The following is an 18,769-nucleotide window of genomic DNA, read 5'->3' as shown; positions in this document are numbered from 1 at the left end:
TTATTGCTAATAATTCAAAACAGGTTTTTATATAACATAATGTCTATCCGTAGGTTCACTTTTTACATTGTAGTTGTTAGAAATTAGTTGTTTGGACATGTACTGATGATGTCCTTTAATAATTAAAGGGCTGTAAGAAGTTGGTGATGATTTATAAAAACTACCCTTCTATGCGTATCAGTCATCACCATACTTAACAGGCATTTGTAAGAGCATTAACTAGTCATTAGAAACTACTAATGTCTGACTTTAGGGAGGTGTTGCTTAATTCTGTTTAAATTTATCCTGCTGTGCATTGGGGGTTTACTTGAATATTGCACTTGAAACTGGAATGCAGCATGTTTAGGCAAATACCATAAACTGTTTTCCTTTTCTAATTTTTCCCAGTGTGATTTCTAGGTGAGTGGAGATGTACAGCCTTTTTCTATCTTTAAATCAGTACAGTCTTTTAAAATCAAATATATATAATTTTGTTTTATATGTGATTTTTTTCAGTCTTACAGGATACACTAAAGGTTATGTGGTGTGGTTGCTAAGAAAATGTTGGGTTTTTTTAGATCTATCATATAATGCCTTTCTTTAAAATTCCCTGGATGGCATTCTATACTGAATTGTTCCTAGAATATTCTTGTATAAAACTCCCATGCTTGTTTATAATCTTATAAACTTGACAGAATTCACTAGTATGAAGCTACAGATCCAATACTACATATTTAAAACCAAAATTTGCATTCTTTGCACATTTTGTTATTGTAGGAATTTTAAATTAACCTTTATGTGTGTTCCACTACAAATCAAAAACTCTGATAATTGAATGTATAATTCGTACCACATAGACATGTGTTTCCTGTCTAGGTCAAAGAGTGTCTTACAAGTTTCTTGCAAGTAATCAATGAGGTTTGGGTTTTTTAGCTTCCTCACTTTAATTTATCAAACTTACATTTAACAAAATTAAAATCTGAAATAGGTTCATGTATAATTTCTCCCTAGAAATAAACCTGGATAAGAGTCTGTATACATGTGCCAAGATTTAAAATCAATTTTTGAAAAAACATTCAGGTCTGTTTAAACCTACTTTGAAATTCAAGTGTATAGTTTTCATTACCAGTTCAAATGAGACATGCAGCTTGGAAAACCATGATTGTCACCTTCCTGTGTTACAGGAAACTTTTAACTTTATCATTCATGTTTTATAGTCTCCACAGGACCTTGCACCATTGAAAAATAGACAAATGCCAGAGTGGCAGTCCTTTTGATAGTTGATTGTTTTAATTTTTAGAGTTTGGGAGGAAAAGTGTTTTTGTACTGGCAGCATTAGTCACCTTGGTTTGTAAGAGAATGTTTGAATGCTGGATATGAAAGTTCTTGTAGGTCCTCTTGCTGCTCAGTTTATAGGATGAATCTCCAATTTTTTGGTTTGCTTACATGCTTGAGTAACTTTGGATTTTATAGTGCTAATGGATCTCTTTTTGTTATAAATAATGGTATGGAAGAGATAATTGCTCATGAGATTTTTAGCCAATTCCAAGAGGCATAAGGACAGTTGAATAGTTTGCATAATAAATTGTAAATTTGTTCATGATGACTGGGCACTTAAGCTTTAATTTCCAACAAACTTTCATGGAGCCTGGTTGGCTTGCCACAGGCATCCCTTAGGTGTGATAAAGGAAATGTAGTGCCCTTCTGAAGGGTGTGTACCTATGAGAAACAGGAAGCAGTACAGCAACTGCCTGTGCTGAGAGATTTGTAACTCTGACGAGTGCAGGTGTGCAGATCCACTGCTGAGCATATTCTCTCCAGGCATCTTGGCAGCCACACTACTCTACAGAAACTTTAAAAAACCCTGTGGGTAGAGAAATATGACTGCATTACAACTGAAAGAGTTATCATATTCTGGTCTGTATAGGAGGAGACGGGATCGCCCTGATAGTTTGGGACTTCATGGGTTACATGAAGAGAAGCTAAGGTGAGTGCAAATTAATGGTTAACAAAGGCTCAGGATACTTTTGTAGTTAACAGGCGTTTGTTTAAATGATTACAGCAAACTAAATACAAACTGAGGTTCTAATAATGTCATTGTAAAATGTGTAGTTTAAAAGTAGCCCCAAAATACCAGAATAAATCTAGGAGGGACTAATAAGAAGCAGATGTCCTGTGTTTGCACCAGTCATAGTGTAGTTTTTGGCAATGGCATGAATCGTTTCCTAAATTTGGCAAATGCACTCTGTCTCTAATTTTCTAGTATACTTTTGACAGCTGGTAATGTTGCTAGTAAATAACTTCCCCATATGTGTTATTGCAGTGTAGATTAAAAATCAGTGTTAATCATGAAAGCACTCTAATTGAAACCAAGGAAAGTTGTTTCTCTGGGATCTTCCTGGTGTCATTCTATAGGGCTTTTCTTTGTTTAAGATGGTCTAGTGCAGCTTGTTGGATCACGCTTCTTTTCATAGGGATTCTTTGTGAAATGGCTCTAGACAAAAGAATGCAGTAGAACCACTTGACATGACCTTATGAAGGAAGGGTGACCAAAAATCTGAAAGCCATTTAACGACTAAGGATATTTTCCCAATATGAAGTTCCTTTTAAAATCTTACATGAGATTTTCAGTGGCCTACATTTAGAACATGAAAGAATAATAGTTTGTAGGCTCAGTAAGTGCAGTTTCAGACCAGTGAAAATGCTAACTTTTTATCTCCTAGATAGGGAAACAGTCTGTTCACATTTCATGTTATTCAGTAATGGATTCTTGTGTATATGCTGCAAAAGGATCAATGGAGAGGAAGTACTTCCTATCCCCTAATTACTTTTACTTTGCTTTTATTTTTAAACTGTGTTTTGATTTGCGTGTTTCAACTTCATAATTGGAATGCTTCATACAATTTTGTGCTTCTGTTTCATATGGGGGTTATAGTGCCATCCTTTTTTTCTTATAAACTCTGCTTTTTCAGGCCGTCAGAATTCACTTTGTGCTGAAACTTTTCATAGAAATTTACTTCTTTAATTGCGGTTTTGTTATTTGTGTTACTTGATTTCAGAAGAATGGAAGTTTACATTTTTAAGATGTCCCTTTGTGTTAAGATTAAGAACTTAATTTCATCTTAATTTTTTTAACTTAATATTATTTTTAATTGTCATGACAATTATCACGACAATAATAGTCAGTTACTTAAGTCATGTAATGAAGCTGCTATGTATACTTAGATTCTATTCTAAAATCTCTGCCTATGTAGATTTCTGAGGGTATTTATGTATCTGTATAATGTATAACACATATGTTTTCCAATCCAAAGTCATTAACAGAATGTTAATGTTTTAACAAACGAATAGCAGCAAAGAAGTTAAGTGGAATGAAAAGATGCATTTTTCTTTAAAAACCTATATCCATTGGGGATACTTCTTTATCTGCTCCTTTAAGCACTCCATTGTATATTAATGTTGGAGAGCGTGTCTTATATCACGTCATTCTTAATGGCAGATGTCCTTGTTTTCCTCATTACCAGTTGAATGTTCTTTACTGTAGTGCTTTATGTACACAAAAACAGTTACACTAAACGCTTGTCTACACTTGAAACACTACAGCGACACAGTTGCTGCGCTGTGGTTGCACCACAGTTGCACTTCAGTATAGACACTATGCCAACAAGAGGGGTTTTCCCACTGGCATAGGTAATCCACTTCCCCAACAGGCGATAGCTAGGTCAACAGAATAATTCTTTCATCAGCCTAGTGCTGTCCATGCTGGAGGTTAGGTTGGTATAGCTACATTTCTCATGAGTGTGGCTTTTTCACACCCCTCAGAGATGTTGCTGTGTCTGTCATAAACAGATAGTTAAGGGTTAATAGAACAGAAGTACTTCATGTCTCTTTTGACTGTAAGGGGTTAACAAGTTCAGTGAGCCAGGCTGTCACCTGACCAGAGGACCAATCAGGGGACAGGATACTTTCAAATCTTGAGGGAGGGAAGTTTTTGTGTGTGCTGTTAGTTTTTGGTGGTTGTTCTCTCTGGGTTCTGAGAGTGACCAGACATGCAACCAGGTTTCTCTTCAATCTCTTTGATACAGGTTCTTATAGATTCAAAATAGTAAGTACTAGGTGATAAGGCGAGTTAGGCTTATGTTGTTTTCTTTATTTGCAAATGTGTATTTGGCTGGGAGGAGTTCAAATGTGTATTTTACTGAAAGGATTTTAATTTGTACTTGTATACTTAGGCTGGGAGGGTATTCCCAGTGTCTATAGCTGAAAGACCCTGTAACATATTCCATCTTAAATTTACAAAGATAATTTTTACTGTTTTTTTCTTTCTTTAATTCAAAGCTTTTCTTGTTTAAGAACGTGATTGTTTTTTTTATTCTGGTGAGACCCCGGGGCACTGGGTCTTGATCCACCAGGGAATTGCACCAGGGAATTGGTGGGGAGAAAGGAAGGGAGGGGGAAAGAGAGGTTAATTTTCTCTCTGTGTTAGGATTACTTTCTCTCTCAGGGAGAGTCTGGGAGGGGGAGAGAGAAGGAGAGGGGAAGGTGAATTTTCCTCTCTGTTTTAAGATTCAAGGAGTTTGAATCACAGTGATCTTCCAGGGTAACCCAGGGAGGGGAAGTCTGGGAGAGGCAACGGTGAGGGAAAGGGTTTACTTTCCTTGTGTTAAGATCCAGAGGGATTGGGTCTTTGGGGTCCCCGGGCAAGGTTTTTGGGGGACCAGAGTGTACCAGGCACTGGAATTCCTGGTTGGTGGCAGTGCTACAAGTACTAAGCTGGTAATTGAGTTTAGAGGAATTCATGCTGGTACCCCATCTTTTGGATGCTAAGGTTCAGAGTGGGGGTTTATACCATGACAATGTCGATGTAACTTCTTAGTGTAGACCAGCCCTCAGTTAATAACTTAGTTATTAACTTAGTTAATTACTAAGTGACTGAAAAATCACTTAGTAATTAAGCTCAGTCGAATGGGGTATGTTCAGAGGTTCATTCTCCACTCAACATTTCCTTTCCTTTGTATATATTGTTTTTAATATATTCAATGCCCTTTATCTACTTTTTGTCTCTTTTTACTAGTTTTAAATAATGTGTCAAAGTCCTTATGGGATCAGAATCTGCTTTCATAAACAGAACCTGCAAATAGATCTGTTGGAAGCAAATAAATGACATCCATACTTTATAGCTGTAATATTATCATTATTCTTGTTTAACGTGGATATCTTGCTAGCTCCTAGCAGCCCTGATTTGGATTGTGTGCGATGCTACACAAACATAAAGACAAGTTTCAGAGTGGTAGCCTTGTTAGTCTGTATCAGCAAAAACAATGAGGAGTCCTTGTGGCACCTTAAGAGACTAACAGATTTATTTGGGCATAAGCTTTCATGGGCTAGAACTCACTTCATAAAGTTGCCCATGATTCCTGCCCTCAGTAGCTTACAATTTATGAAGATAAGCAGTGTGTGAGGCAGAAGTGGCTCCTGAGAAATAATTTGAAGGAGAGGTCAGTATATAGCCTTTCAGTTAATTTAATGGAAGGTGTTCCAAGCGTAAGAGGTGGAATGGAAGAAAGTCCAAAGATGTTCATGGGACAAAAGGGCAAGCAGGCAGGGCCGGCACTACCATTTAGGCAGCCTAGGCAATCGCCTAGGGCGCCAGAATAAATGATGGGCGCCGTTTTGCCGGAGGGGGCTGCAGGCGGCTCCAGTGGAGCTGCCGCAGTGGTGCCTGTGGAGGGTCCGGTGTTCCGCGGCTCCAGTGGAGCTGCTGCAGTCGTGCCTGCGGACGTTCGGCTGCTCGCGCGGCTCCGGTGGACCTCCCACAGACAAGATTGCGGCAGCTCCACCGGAGCCGCGGACTAGCGGACCCTCCGCAGGCACCACTGCGGCAGCCCCACCGGAGCCGCGGGACCAGCGCGCGGGGTGCTGAAATTGCTGTCCGCCTAGGGCGCTCAAACCCCTAGCGCCAGTCCTGCAATCAGGTAAACAGTAGGCAGCCTTTGTCAAAAGTGGATTACTAGGGAAGGGCCAGAGTTGTAAAGTGCCTTGAAGGTTAATATCTAAGAGGGGACTTGATTATGTTTAAAAAAATGTTTTCAATAGGTGAAAATTATAACATAAATTCAGTCCCTTTGCTCCTTTCATAATTGTTCTTATCAGATTTGCTAATTGTTGAAGTTATTTCTGCTTAAGCTGGATTTTGCTCCTTGCTAACCCATTTTCTTATTTCATCCTGTAGTTGCCATGCTGCCTTATTTGTGATTTTTCAATAATTTCTATGGCAAAAGGTTGCAATGTTATAAATACAGGATTATTAACTACGAGATGGAGAAGAATGAGAACTCAGGAGGAGGAAGCCCTTAATTTTCATGGATATTAAATGGAACACTGTGGAACATTCTTTGTTTTCATTGAGTTCTCCACAGTTACACCTTAGGATCTGTCCTTAGTGCTTACATTTACTTTAGATTCTATCAATAGGATAAAATATTACTTGCAGTGTGCATTACTTGTGTACACTAAATGTAATATGCCATCATCATGTTGCCCTATTGTATAGCTTTGTAACATCCCCGTGAAGTTCTCCACTTCATTAATTTTTCGTAGTCGTGGGTAACCCCTTTTTTAAATAGTTATTTAATTAAATGTTAAATAGTACCAGTACTTGGGTCAATTCACTATAAACCTTTTGCCGTGTTAAAAACTGGCCATTCATCCCTGCTCTTTGTTTTCTAATCCAGCACCAAAATTTGTGTATGACTTAGTTTTCTCGGGGCTCGCCCACACACCAAAAACCCTCCGTGGCAGCGAGTCTCAGAGTCAGGTCAACTGACTGGGGCTCTCAGGGCTTGTGCTATGAGACTAAAGCTAGCAGTATAGACTTTCTCACTTGAGCTGGAGCTTAGGCTCTAAAACCTGGCAAGGTGGGCTGGGTCTGAGAGCCCAGGCTCCCACCTGAGTGGGAACATGTATACCAGGGGCTGGCAACCTCTGGCACGTGGCTCAACAGGGTAAGCACCCTGGTGGAACGGGCCAATTTGTTTACCTGCCGCATCGGCAGGTTCAGCCAGTCGCGGCTCCCACTGGCTGTGGTTTGCTGCTCCAGGCCAATAGGGGCCATGGGAAGCCGCAGCCAGCACATCCCTCGGCCCACACTGCTTACTGCAGCCCCAGTGGCCGGGGATGGCGAACCACAGCCAGTGGGAGCTGCTATTGGCCGAACCTGCCGACACGGTAGGTAAACAAACTGGCCTGGCCCGCCAGGGTGCTTACCCTGGCGAGCTGCGTGCCAGAGGTTGCCGGCCCCTAATGTATACTGATATTTTTTTCCCTATAGCATGAGCTTGAATCAGTTCACACAGGTTCTGAGACTCACTGCAGTGCGGGTGGGGAGTTGGAGGGGTGTTTTTTTGTTTGTTTGTTTGGGTTTTTTTGCACTGGAGATGTACCCTTAGTGGCTTCTTATAGGGCATTGTGAAGAAGTCTTAAACGAAGCCCAGGTACACGTCCTCTACTAGTTCTCCTTATTCCAGCACTTTATTGCTTCTCTCCCTTATAGTGTCCCTCTCCCTTACCCTTCTTTTGTTACTTGTCTTCCTAGATTGTTACTTTTTTGGGGAGCAAGCACAGGGTGATCATTCCTGTTTGTACAGGGAATAGCACAGTTACCCAACTCATTGTCCTTGGTAAGGGAATTGATTTAAATATCCCTGAGAGAGAGAGAGTAACTCTCTCTCTCTCTCTCTCTCAGCCCAGTTATTGGCTCTTAAGTGGAGTGATGAACATCATTTTGATAGAATGTATATACTAAGCATATATTCTTCCCTGAGTTTCTGCATGTAGCTGGTGTGTTGGGTGAGTGGGTGCAGCAAAGGTTCTTTCAAGTTTTAACTGCTGGGATTTTCTTGAGACAGGGGCTGTTACAGAATGCTTTAGTGATCACAATGGGAGCTTGGACTTGAGCCCAGTTTGGATTTAATTTACTTTATGGATCAGTGTTAAAACTGAGTAGCACCACAGGACCACAAAGTCTGAGAACCCCAGTACGATAATAATTTCTGTCTTGAACTCAGATGTACATATGATTCCATATATTCTGCAAAAACAGATACCTGTTTTAATCCTCATCTTCTGGAAATCACATTTTCCTGGCAGAGTCTTCACAGACTGCTGCAGAAGCATCAATATTGGCTGGTGCCAAAGAGCTTTAAATGGATATTTGCTGCTGAATTTTAATTTTTTTTTTAACTTTTAATTTGAAATTAAGTGTAATGTGACTTAATCTGAAGCATTAAAATACAAATAATTAATAATTAGGACATTGTAATTCTGCATTACACCATTGAACAATATATTCAGAATATGTATGTAGGTTTAAATTCCCAAAGTTTTACAAAATAAGAAAATACCATTGACTTTCCCTTAAAAAAAAAAAAATCCCTTAAAGATATGTGAAGTAGACTAGGAAAATAGAGTAATTTCCTGTGTTAACATAACTTTTGAGAGAGATCATCCACTGCCGGCTTTGAGGGTCCATAACAGGAAACAGATCTTTAACTTTTGAAGCTGTACCCATTAATGCTGGTATTAGTCTATTTCCATCATTGTCTTCCAGAGGTTTATAATTCTGCTGTGCAATTTCCAATCGATCAGCCCAGAAGCATTTTTTTCCACCTACTGCAGGGAGCATTGTAGGGAAATGATATGCGTTTGACAACTAAATTTTAAAATTTGTCATTCTCAGTCTGTAGTAGAATCCTCTTAATAGCATTTTAGTGAATGGTGCTGTGTCTTCGTTAAGTTACTATCTGAAAATATTTCAGACTTTACCTGCTAGACCCCTTTTCTTGTAGTCTAATGTGCAGAACTGTGAATTGGAAAATTTGCATTCAGTTTCTGTACCTGCCACAGTTTGTATGATGATGGATGAGTCACTTCAGTGCTCAGTGCCTCAGTTTCCCCAGCTCTAGGGGTTACAGATTGGTGGTAGTTAAATGTTTTAAAATGCTTTGTTGGTGCAGAGTTCTGTAAGTGCAGTCCAGAGTTTCTCTCTCTCTCTCTCTCATTCACTACCTCTCTACAGCACTTGTTTTTTCGGTCAGAAACCCAATCCTGCACAATTGGAGTCAGTGGGAGTTTGGCTATTGTGCACTGAATCAAGCTCTAAGTGAATAACTCTGATGTTTTCTGTTTCTGCTTCTAGCTTCCCAAGGCATCAGCTTCAGCATCAGTGTGAAAATGACATGATTCCTGGTAGTCCCGTTGCTCTCTGCAAAGTTTCTGAATATCCTAAGCAAACTGCCAGGAGTCTTGTTAATTTCACCATGCTGCTGCTTAGCAAAATTATGAGATTTGTTTGTCTCCAGATCTGGGGAGATGACAGTGCCCATCAGTATACACACAGTTCATCTATGGAATGCTTTCATGACAGGGCTAAAAACTTGTTTTTTGAAAACAAAAGCTTGAATTCACCACAGGTTGATGGTGTGTGGGTCCCTTCACTTCCCAGGTCAAGCTTTCCACTTACCCTGGGTGAGTGGATTTACTAGCCCTTTCCACAGAAATTAATTTAAGACAGAATGAATATAAACTATCACAAATGTTTTTACTTGAAAACTTAAAAGTACACCAGCCTGCAACAGTGTGTTTTGAGCACTGCATTGTGATGGCGGACATTACATTCATCATGTTTAAGCTGTGTTCCGTGGCTCCTATTTGAATTTCTTTGTGTTCTCATAAATTGATCACATCCCCATTTTACTTTTATAATTTACCTAGATTTGAAACAAGATAACACAGAATACTGTACATTGAGGATACAGTCATCATGACATCTTGAGTGAAAGTTCAGTGTACACCTGCTAATATTTGTATTTTGAGGCTCTTTACTACCTGTTACAATGTTAAAACAAAGTATTGTTATTTTTTCTTCCTTCCGTGCTTAGCACCTCATCTATTTGAAGAATTTTAAATTCACATATAATTAGAAAATGATAGAGTGAAACATTTTTCAAAACCACCTCCGTAGAGATTTTTTTGTACTGTGTTGTGAAATACTTTTTTAAGTGATATCACAAAAATTCTAGCTATCTGGTAAATTTTTTCTCCCCTACTTTCTCCAGAAAACAGGATGCTAAGGAAGTAGTAAGCATACATCTGTGACTAATCATTCGGAGCCATTCAACAGCAGCTTTATAAGTCCTATTTTCACATCCCCCTTCTCCACCCTGACCTTCCTAACTTTGTTTGGCCTAAAAAATTCTTATGATTTACTTTCACAATTCAGTAGAATATTTTGGAAAAACTGGAAGAAAATTGATTAAAACAATTGTTCAGTTAGTGTTTAATGATTACACTTGAAAAAATAATTGAGCTAAGTGTCTTACTAACTAAGTCTTTTAGGTCCCTACTAAGTAAAATTAAAGTTAAAATTTTAAGAACTTATGGAATGGCTGATAATTTGTTAATTTCAGTAATCACATCAAATAAGTACTAGCTTTCTTCATTTAGTTTTCATCAGTTATTTGAGTAGTTAGTCACTCTATTCTATTTCACAGAAGATATCTTATAAAGTTTTCTCTGTATTGAGAGACATTGACAGTTGAAAACTACTGGATCAGTTTTGTATTCGCCTGGTGAACGCCAACTCTTAATTTCATGCACTGAAGTACTAAGCAGTTTTACAGACAAATTGCTGTAGACTCCAGTTAAGCACATACTTAAGGGACTTTGGATGTAAGCATATGATTAAAGTTAAACATGTGTTTAAATTTGTAAAGCCTGAAGCAGTTCAGCCGTGTCCTGGGCCATCCATTTCTCAGTGCTCCATAGCATTTAAAAGTTATGCAGGGTCCCAAGCATCCCCAATGTAAAATCTAAAAAACTCTCATCAGACAGACCCCTAGTTAGATCTCATAAGATGCCTATGGACTTTGCCTCCCTGCAGACCTATTAGTGCTCATAGGAGAAACAGTGAGGAGCTGACTTGGAGGAGTGAGATGAGGCAATAGGGACCCTGCAGAGCTTCTGAACTCTGCAGGATACTGAGAGCCGAGGGGAGGCAGAGGAAGCAAATTTGCAGAATTCCTAAACTTTGACTGTTGAATATTAATGTGTAACATTTCACAATAGTCTCACAAAACTTAAAAGAAAGTTAAATATTATACATCGTTTCTCCAGCTTCTTTAAGATGCAAATATCAGCAGAGGCTCAATAGCAGTATTAACAGTAATCAGTACCAAAGCAGAAGTACACATATCGAGGTTTTACACAGTAAATATTCAATAATAAAAATATTGAAATAAGTTTAGAGTCCAACATTTTGTACATGGCTATGACTAGAAATACTGCCAGAGCAATCTGTATTTTGGACCAGAATACTTTGTCCATGAATCAAAAACATTTGAAGTGAAGAGAGAGTTCATCAATGTCTGCTCACTATTAGAGGAAATATTGACGCTTCTTATGACAATTTCCAGAGAGTTTGACACTTCCAAAGGATTAGAGGAACAAAGCATATATTCACGCTTACTTTAACCCTAAGCTATTAAAAGTATCTCATGATGAGAACACCCTCTCTCGTCCTCACCTTCCTGCTTTTTTTATGTGGCATAATCATTCCTAAACAATTTCTTTTGACTGAATCACCATCAGACAATATCCTTTGAGTCCAAATGACTAGGTGGTGATAAACAGTACTTGTGTAACTGAGCAATCATTCCTCTTAAATTACTGTAATGATCCAAGCATAAAATTTTGTCTGGTGGTTTTATAAAATGGTGGTAAATACAATGGTTATAGTAGATATTGACAAATAGAGGAGTGAGAATTCTTTCTTTCAATGCTAGTTGGTTACATTTCATAAATAGATTGTATTTTAAAACCTGTTTTTGATATGCGGACTTAGTGTGTTTAACAAATAACACCTGCATCAAAAGCATTCTATAAATAACATTTAATGTAATATCTTTTCATTTTTAATGTATGTGTGAGTATTTTAAACTACATTTTGAATACAATATTTGCCATAAAATGATTAATTTCCACATAGGAATGCTCTGTAGCAGAGAGAAAACTTAGTCTTGGTTAAAACTGTCTGATTCACAGATGGCAGGAGAGAACCGTGAACCTGTCTTTTAGATAGTAAAGGAAGTCTGGGTTCATGATTTTTCTGTTCCTGTAATTAATAAGTTGTGTTTTTAAAATGTGAATCTAGCCCACGCAGTGTTCTCTTGAGTACCATGAACTGAGCTGGGGATGCCAGATTGTGATAATATTTGAGTATACATCCCAAGCCTAAATAACACTCTGAATGGTCTTGCATGCCATCTAATGTCTTAGTGCACGTCGTTTTTTGAAGCCCCTTCATTTCGCTTGGTCTCTTCCATAAGAATTAATGAGTTGTGAGACTTAGGAATTCAAATTCCTTGTTTTTTATATTCAGAGCTGTCAACTTAGTAGCAGTTAGATTTTTCTTTAAAGTACTCGCGTGAACCAATAATTTCATTAGAAAAGCTCCATGAGCTTTTCATAATGTTTTGGGGTTTATTAATGAGGAGGGGAACTGCCCATGTCTGGCAAAAGGTTTGCAGTTCTTTCTGCAACGCTATTCCTGTTTCTGCTTTTAGGTATCAGCTAGGCAAAGCTTGGTAATTTTGGTTGAGGTTTTTGTTTTGGGAGGAACCTGACACACACAGCAAAAATCACAGGCTGTGAACTCATACAGACAGAAGTTGTAACATAAAATTAATACATAAAATAAAAATTATCATAAACCTCTGAACCAAAACTGAAGAGAGTTGCACACTGTAACAAAAATGTCTGTATTGGCAATTTATTTCTAAAATAAACCACTTTTAATTATTTTTTTTAAATGTGCATTCCCTAGAGCTTTGTTGCATGCCTCTTGCTATCCCTTAAATCTCCAGATTGTTAAACTGTTCAACTTTTTCCCTCTATATCAAACCCTGCTACAATTGTCCCTCTCCCTGTTTTTTTCCAACTATGCTTTTATAAAAGATTCAAAAGGCTTTTGTACCAAAAAAAGAATGAATGAAGGTGAAGAAAGTGTGAAATGTACTTTTGTTTTTCTGTATATTAAACCTGTGCATGTCACGCTCTTAATGATTGATAATGTCCTTGGCAGAAAGTTTGTTTAGTAAATCTGGTTACTCCATGCTCCCTGGCCTAAGCGGCTATTGAAAACTGCTATCATCCATGCTGTAGATAAGAATCAGATTACCTGAGGTGGTCTGTTTGCTTTTGTTCTAGTAAACAGCGTTTGTATTTTCCTGCTGTTGATTTTACTTTATTTAGGCCTTTTCAATGAGAAATGTTTATGTACATTTCTCCTTTTGAAGACTTTGATTATTAAACCAGTAACAAAATCAATGTTTTAGTGGGCTCTGTACTAACCTCTAACAGCATACATTCAGTTCACAAGGAAGTGTGCAAAAAAGTTTGCTTTTTTAAATAGCAAATGCGAGCATTGTCGCCTTGGGACAGCTAAGTAAATTGCCACGTTAGTTGTAATGAATTTTGACTGAAGTATGCAAAGTAGTCATTAGGATTAAACTGAATTCTTTATTTAAACTAACTCTCAAATTGTAACCACTTTCTTCATCTTCCCTTCCTCATCTTTCCTCACCCAGTCTGTCCCTATTGTTCTCGAGTATGTATTTCAATTGTTCATTCATACCCTACTCATTTAACATTAGACAATGGGGACGTACCCTGTTGCCTGTCACTATAGAAAAGTCTTAAAAAAAACCAACCACAAACCCATAGCCTTGGGTTTAGAAAGTGTTTGGCAACTTTTGTTTTACAGTTGGTGGTACTGAAATTCACATACTTGTTTCTGAAGGAGTAAGCCCTAAATACACAGTATAAAGTGAGGGTGTTTGGCCTGTGTTATGGGAAGAGATCAGACTAGATGATCGCAATGGTCTGTTTGGATCTTAAAATCTCTGGAAGCAGACATTTTGTGCTAGCTTTTTTTGCTAGTATATTTATTCACATTTGTCTCATGGTCCAAGTACAATTACAATGAATACTTACTCTATTACTGGCTGTTAGAATGTGTTAACCAGAATATTTAAGGGGGAAGCTAAATACGGGTTGTTTAGCTATTTTCCATTCTCTCCTTTTTGATATTGGAACTTGATAATGCAGTGATGAATATTTGAGAAATAAAATGCAATGCTTAAAACCAAAGTGGTTAACGGATGTGACTTAATCTTTAGGGGAGGAAAAAACTGTGTTGTGTCAATAGATCTGCTTTCTTCATCAAGCTCATCTTCCTTCTCTCCTCAACACAGCTTGTTTAATTCAAACAGCTAAAAACTTAACTGACTTCTAAAGTCACTAACAGAAGTTATAGAATATTTTAGAAAAGAAAAGCTTACAGTAAGGTGAAAGGTGAAATAAAGTAGATTCTCCTATCAATGCTAATATCTTTGTTTACTTAAGAAGAGATCTATATAAGACTGACATGTGACTCAGTAAAGAAATAAACACTCTCCTCCATCACCGCAGCTGAAGGTCAGTCCTTCAGTGTGGAGTCTCCAGTGGAGTCGTTGCTATAATAAGAATGTAGTTTAGAGCCAGAATGTCTGGTGTTGACAGTTATCCCAACCATATAAGGAACTACATGGACATACAAGAAGGCTTTCATGAAAGGCCGGGTGTTCAGTTTAGTCAAGATGTTAATTATAGCTGCTGGATGAACTGTTCAGGTCATGGCATTCAGCTTATAAAAACATCAATTGTAGCTACTGTAAGAAGATGCCTAATGCAGGACTAACATTTAATATAATTTCTTCTTTAAATTTACATGCTTATTGTTTGGAACAGCATCTGTGGCAATATGTAATGATAGATTATATTTATTAAATACCTGGTATTGGGAAAGGAAACTGCTATTTTCAAAGGGAAGTACTATAACCCAGCATTACTAAAGTTCACTGGGACATGAAGTTTCATAGAAAATATAAAGATCAATATTGCAGATTTGTGTTTATAGTTACAAGAAATGATGATAAAAATAGAATTTACTGGTGGGGTCAAATGCTTTGTAGCTTCTGCTGGCGGAGCTCATTGCACACATGAGGGGCTCCTTGCATCTCTCCATACCCTGCACAACCTCCCCGTGTGGCACACTGCCACCCTCCTCTGTTTCGGGGACTCACTGCAATCCTCCCACCCCTTCCATCATGTCAGGGCCTGCATGCCCCCCGACTTCTCCACTCTTCTCATTCGAGGCTCTCATTCTCCCCCCCACCCATGCCAGAGGCTCTGTGTGTGCCTGTCTTCCCCCATGCCCTCCAATTCTTACTTTTTTTTTTTTTCTGTTTGAGAGATAAGTCATTCATGATGTCAACATGTTAAACTCCTGGGAGGATGTATGCAATGTAGTTGTAGCCATGTCAATTCCAGGATATTTGAGAGACAAGGTAGTAATATCTTTTATTGGACCAACTTCTGTTGGTGAGGGAGAGGACAGGCATTCGAGCTTTTGAGTATAGAGCTTTTCTTGGGAGAATGGGCAGAGCTGAGATGGGAGGAATTGGGCTGGAAAATTTTAATGGCTGATATCAACCAGTTCTTTAATCTATAGACAATTAGGGTATGTCTACATGCAACTAGATACCCACTGGTGGTCCATGTCAGCTAACTTGGGTTTGTGGGGCTCGGGCTGGAGTCCAGGCTCTTGGACCCACTGAAGTGGGAGCTTGGGCACCTCCAGCCCACGCCTGGATGTCTACACAGCTGTGAAACAGCCCCACCGCCTGAGCCCCATGAGCCTGAGTTGGCTGGCATGGGCGGCCAGCCGACAGTTTTTATTTGCTGTGTAAACATATAACAGGCCTGGCTGAAGCTGCTGAGTCTGCTAATTAGGGTATGTCTACATCTACAATTTTGCAGCGCTGGTTGTTACAGCTGTATTAGTACAGCTGTATAGGGCCAGCGCTGCAGAGTGGCCACACTTACAGCAACCAGCGCTGCAAGTGGTGTTAGATGTGGCCACACTGCAGCGCTGTTGGGCGGCTTCAAGGGGGGTTCGGGGAACGCGAGAGCAAACCGGGGAAGGAGACCAGCTTCGCCGCGGTTTGCTCTCGCGTTCCCCGAACCCCCCTGCAAACCGCAGGGAAGGAGACCTGCTTGCTCGGGGATTCGGGGAACGTGAGAGCAAACCGCAGGGAAGGAGACCTGCTTGCTCGGGGATTCGGGGAACGCGAGAGCAAACCGCAGGGAAGGAGACCTGCTTGCACGGGGGTTCGGGGAACGCGAGAGCAAGCAAACCGGGGAAGGAGACCAGCTTCGCCGTGGTTTGCTCTCGCGTTCCCCGAACCCCTCTGCAAACCGCAGGGAAGGAGACCTGCTTGCACGGGGGTTCGGGGAACACGAGAGCAAACCAGGGAAGGAGACCTGCTTGATTACCAGAGGCTTCCTCAGGTATGCTGGGATACCTGCTTATTCCATGGAGGTCAAGAAAAGCGCTGGTAAGTGTCTACACTTGATTACCAGCACTGGATCACCAGCGCTGGATCCTCTACACCCGAGACAAAACGGGAGTACGGCCAGCGCTGCAAACAGGGAGTTGCAGCGCTGGTGATGTCCTGCAGATGTGTACACCTCCTAAGTTGCAGCGGTGTAACCCCCTCACCAGCGCTGCAACTTTGTGATGTAGACAAGCCCTCAGATGCAGGGAGCTCTGTGGCTATGTCTACATATATCTTAATATCGATATCTGTATTCCTCCCCAACGAGGGGAGTAGCGCTGAAATCAGTGTTGCCATTTCGGAATAGGGTTAGTGTGGCCGCAATTCGACGGTATTGGGCTCCGGGAGCTGTCCCACAGTGCACCATTGTGACCGCTCTGGACAGCAATCTGGAGTTGGATGCACTGGTCAGGTAGACAGGAAAAGCCCCTCGAACTTTTGAATTTCATTTCCTGTTTGCCCAGCGTGGAGAGCTGATCAGCACAGGTGACCATGCAGAGCTCATCAGCACAGGTAACTATGCAGTCTGAGAATCGAAAAAGAGCTCCAGGATGTGCATGGGAGGTACTGGATCTGATCGCTATATGGGGAGACGATTCCGAGCTAACAGATCTCCGTTCCAAAAGACGAAATGAAAAACATTTGAAAAAATTTCCAAGGCCATGATGCAGAGAGGCCACAGCAGGGACTCAGTACAGTGCCGTGTGAAAGTTAAGGAGCTCAGACAAGCCTACCAGAAAACCAAAGAAGCAAACAGAAGGTCCGGGGCAGGGCCACAAACATGCCGCTTCTACGCTGAGCTGCATGCAAGTCTAGGGGGGTCCGCCACCAGTTCCCCACCCCTGTCCATGGATTCCGAGGTGTGGGTAATCTTAGCCTTGCCTGAGGATTCTGCGGACGGTGAAGATGAGGAGGAGGATGAGCTTGCAGAGACACACAGCACTCCGTTCTCCCCAACAGCCAGGAGCTTTTTCTCAGCCTGACAGAAGTACCCTCTCAGCCTTCCCAACCCACTATCCCAGACAATGGAGCCATGGAAGGGACCTCTGGTGAGTGTACCTTTTGTAAATATAAAACATGGTTTAAAAGCAAGCATTTTTTTTAATGATTAATTTGCCCTGAGGACTTGGCATGCATTTGCGGCCAGTACAGTTACTGGAAAAGTCTGTTAACATGTCTGGGGATGGAGCGGTAATCCTCCAGGGACATCTCCATGAAGCTCTCCTGGAGGTATTCCAAAAGCCTTTGCAGAAGGTTTCTGGGCAGGGCAGCCTTATTCCGTCCTCCATGGTAGGACACTTGACCACGCCATGCATGTAGCAAGTAATCTGGTATCATTGCATGACAAAGCCTAGCTGCGTATGGTCCCAATGTTTGTTGGCATTCAAACAACATCCATTCTTTATCTCGCTGTGTTATCCTCAGGAGAGTGATATCGTTCATGGTAACCTGCTTGAAATATGGGAATTTAATTAAGGGGACAGAGATGGTTGGGCTGTTTGCCTGTGGCTTAAAAGAAATCCTTCCCTGCATTTAGCCACGCAGGGGGAAGAGGGTGGTGGTGATTGCACTGAACTTTTTTGCATTTGGCTAGCTAGAATCTTCCCTGCTACCAGCCACACAGTGGAAGGAAGGGTGGCTAGCAGCTATCTTCCATGATACCAGCCACATGGTGGGGGGAGGGTAAAGCAATCATCCCAGAGAATTTGATGGGGGCGGTTCTGGTGCTGCACGTTAACAGGAAAGAAGCAGCACTCAACGGGCTTTGCTTGCTATTTGGGAAAGGAGGGCACTGGATATATGAAGGCTGCAGAAGCCGAAAGACAATGGCTTACTATGGTCGCATGCAAGCCGAATTCTGATGCCCGGACCTGCATCTGTGATCTCTAACACCAAAGCCGCAGGCACTCAATATTAAGATGCAAAATGCGACCTTGTAGTGAGATCACATGTGCTATGTAAGGTGAATAGTGTTGTTCACTATGAAAGAGTATAAACATTGTTCTGTAAAATGTATCTTTCTAAATACTTCTCTCCCTTTTTTCCCTCACTCCTGCAGCTGCAAATTTTTCAAGTCTCCCTACTCTGTCCCGAAGGCTATCTCAGATAAGGTGGCGGAAAAAAAAGACGTGAGAAGAAATTTTCTCAGAAATCATTGAAGTGACCTGCAATGAAAGAGCTCATCTGAATGAGTGGAAGGACGTGATATCAAAGTACAGGAAAGATGCCAGTGACCGTGAGGACAGGAGGGACCAACATGAGGACAGGAGAGATGCTTGAGATGAAAGGTGGCGGCA

The 18,769-nt window shown here is 40.5% G+C and overlaps 1 protein-coding gene across 2 annotated transcripts in view; it reads left to right on the top strand.

Annotated features, from left to right (window-relative positions):
- LIMS1 (LIM zinc finger domain containing 1) overlaps positions 1–18,769 on the top strand; it is a 161,561-nt gene that overhangs the window by 67,916 nt on the left and 74,876 nt on the right. The window contains exon 1 of one of the 2 annotated variants that reach the window (XM_030569432.1): positions 1,776–1,966. The exons of the other annotated variant lie outside the window; for it this stretch is intronic. Within the exon in view, the coding sequence (XP_030425292.1) occupies positions 1,860–1,966 (107 nt within the window). The 5' untranslated portion in view covers positions 1,776–1,859. Of the gene's footprint in view, positions 1–1,775; positions 1,967–18,769 lie in introns of those variants that run through there. 2 annotated transcript variants of the gene reach the window in all.

Source organism: Gopherus evgoodei, chromosome 1 (genome assembly GCF_007399415.2).
Source record: "Gopherus evgoodei ecotype Sinaloan lineage chromosome 1, rGopEvg1_v1.p, whole genome shotgun sequence".
In the NCBI taxonomy this organism is placed as follows: domain Eukaryota; kingdom Metazoa; phylum Chordata; order Testudines; family Testudinidae; genus Gopherus; species Gopherus evgoodei.
Note: the sequence above shows the minus strand (reverse complement) of the source record. Positions and strands in the feature narration are given on the sequence as shown.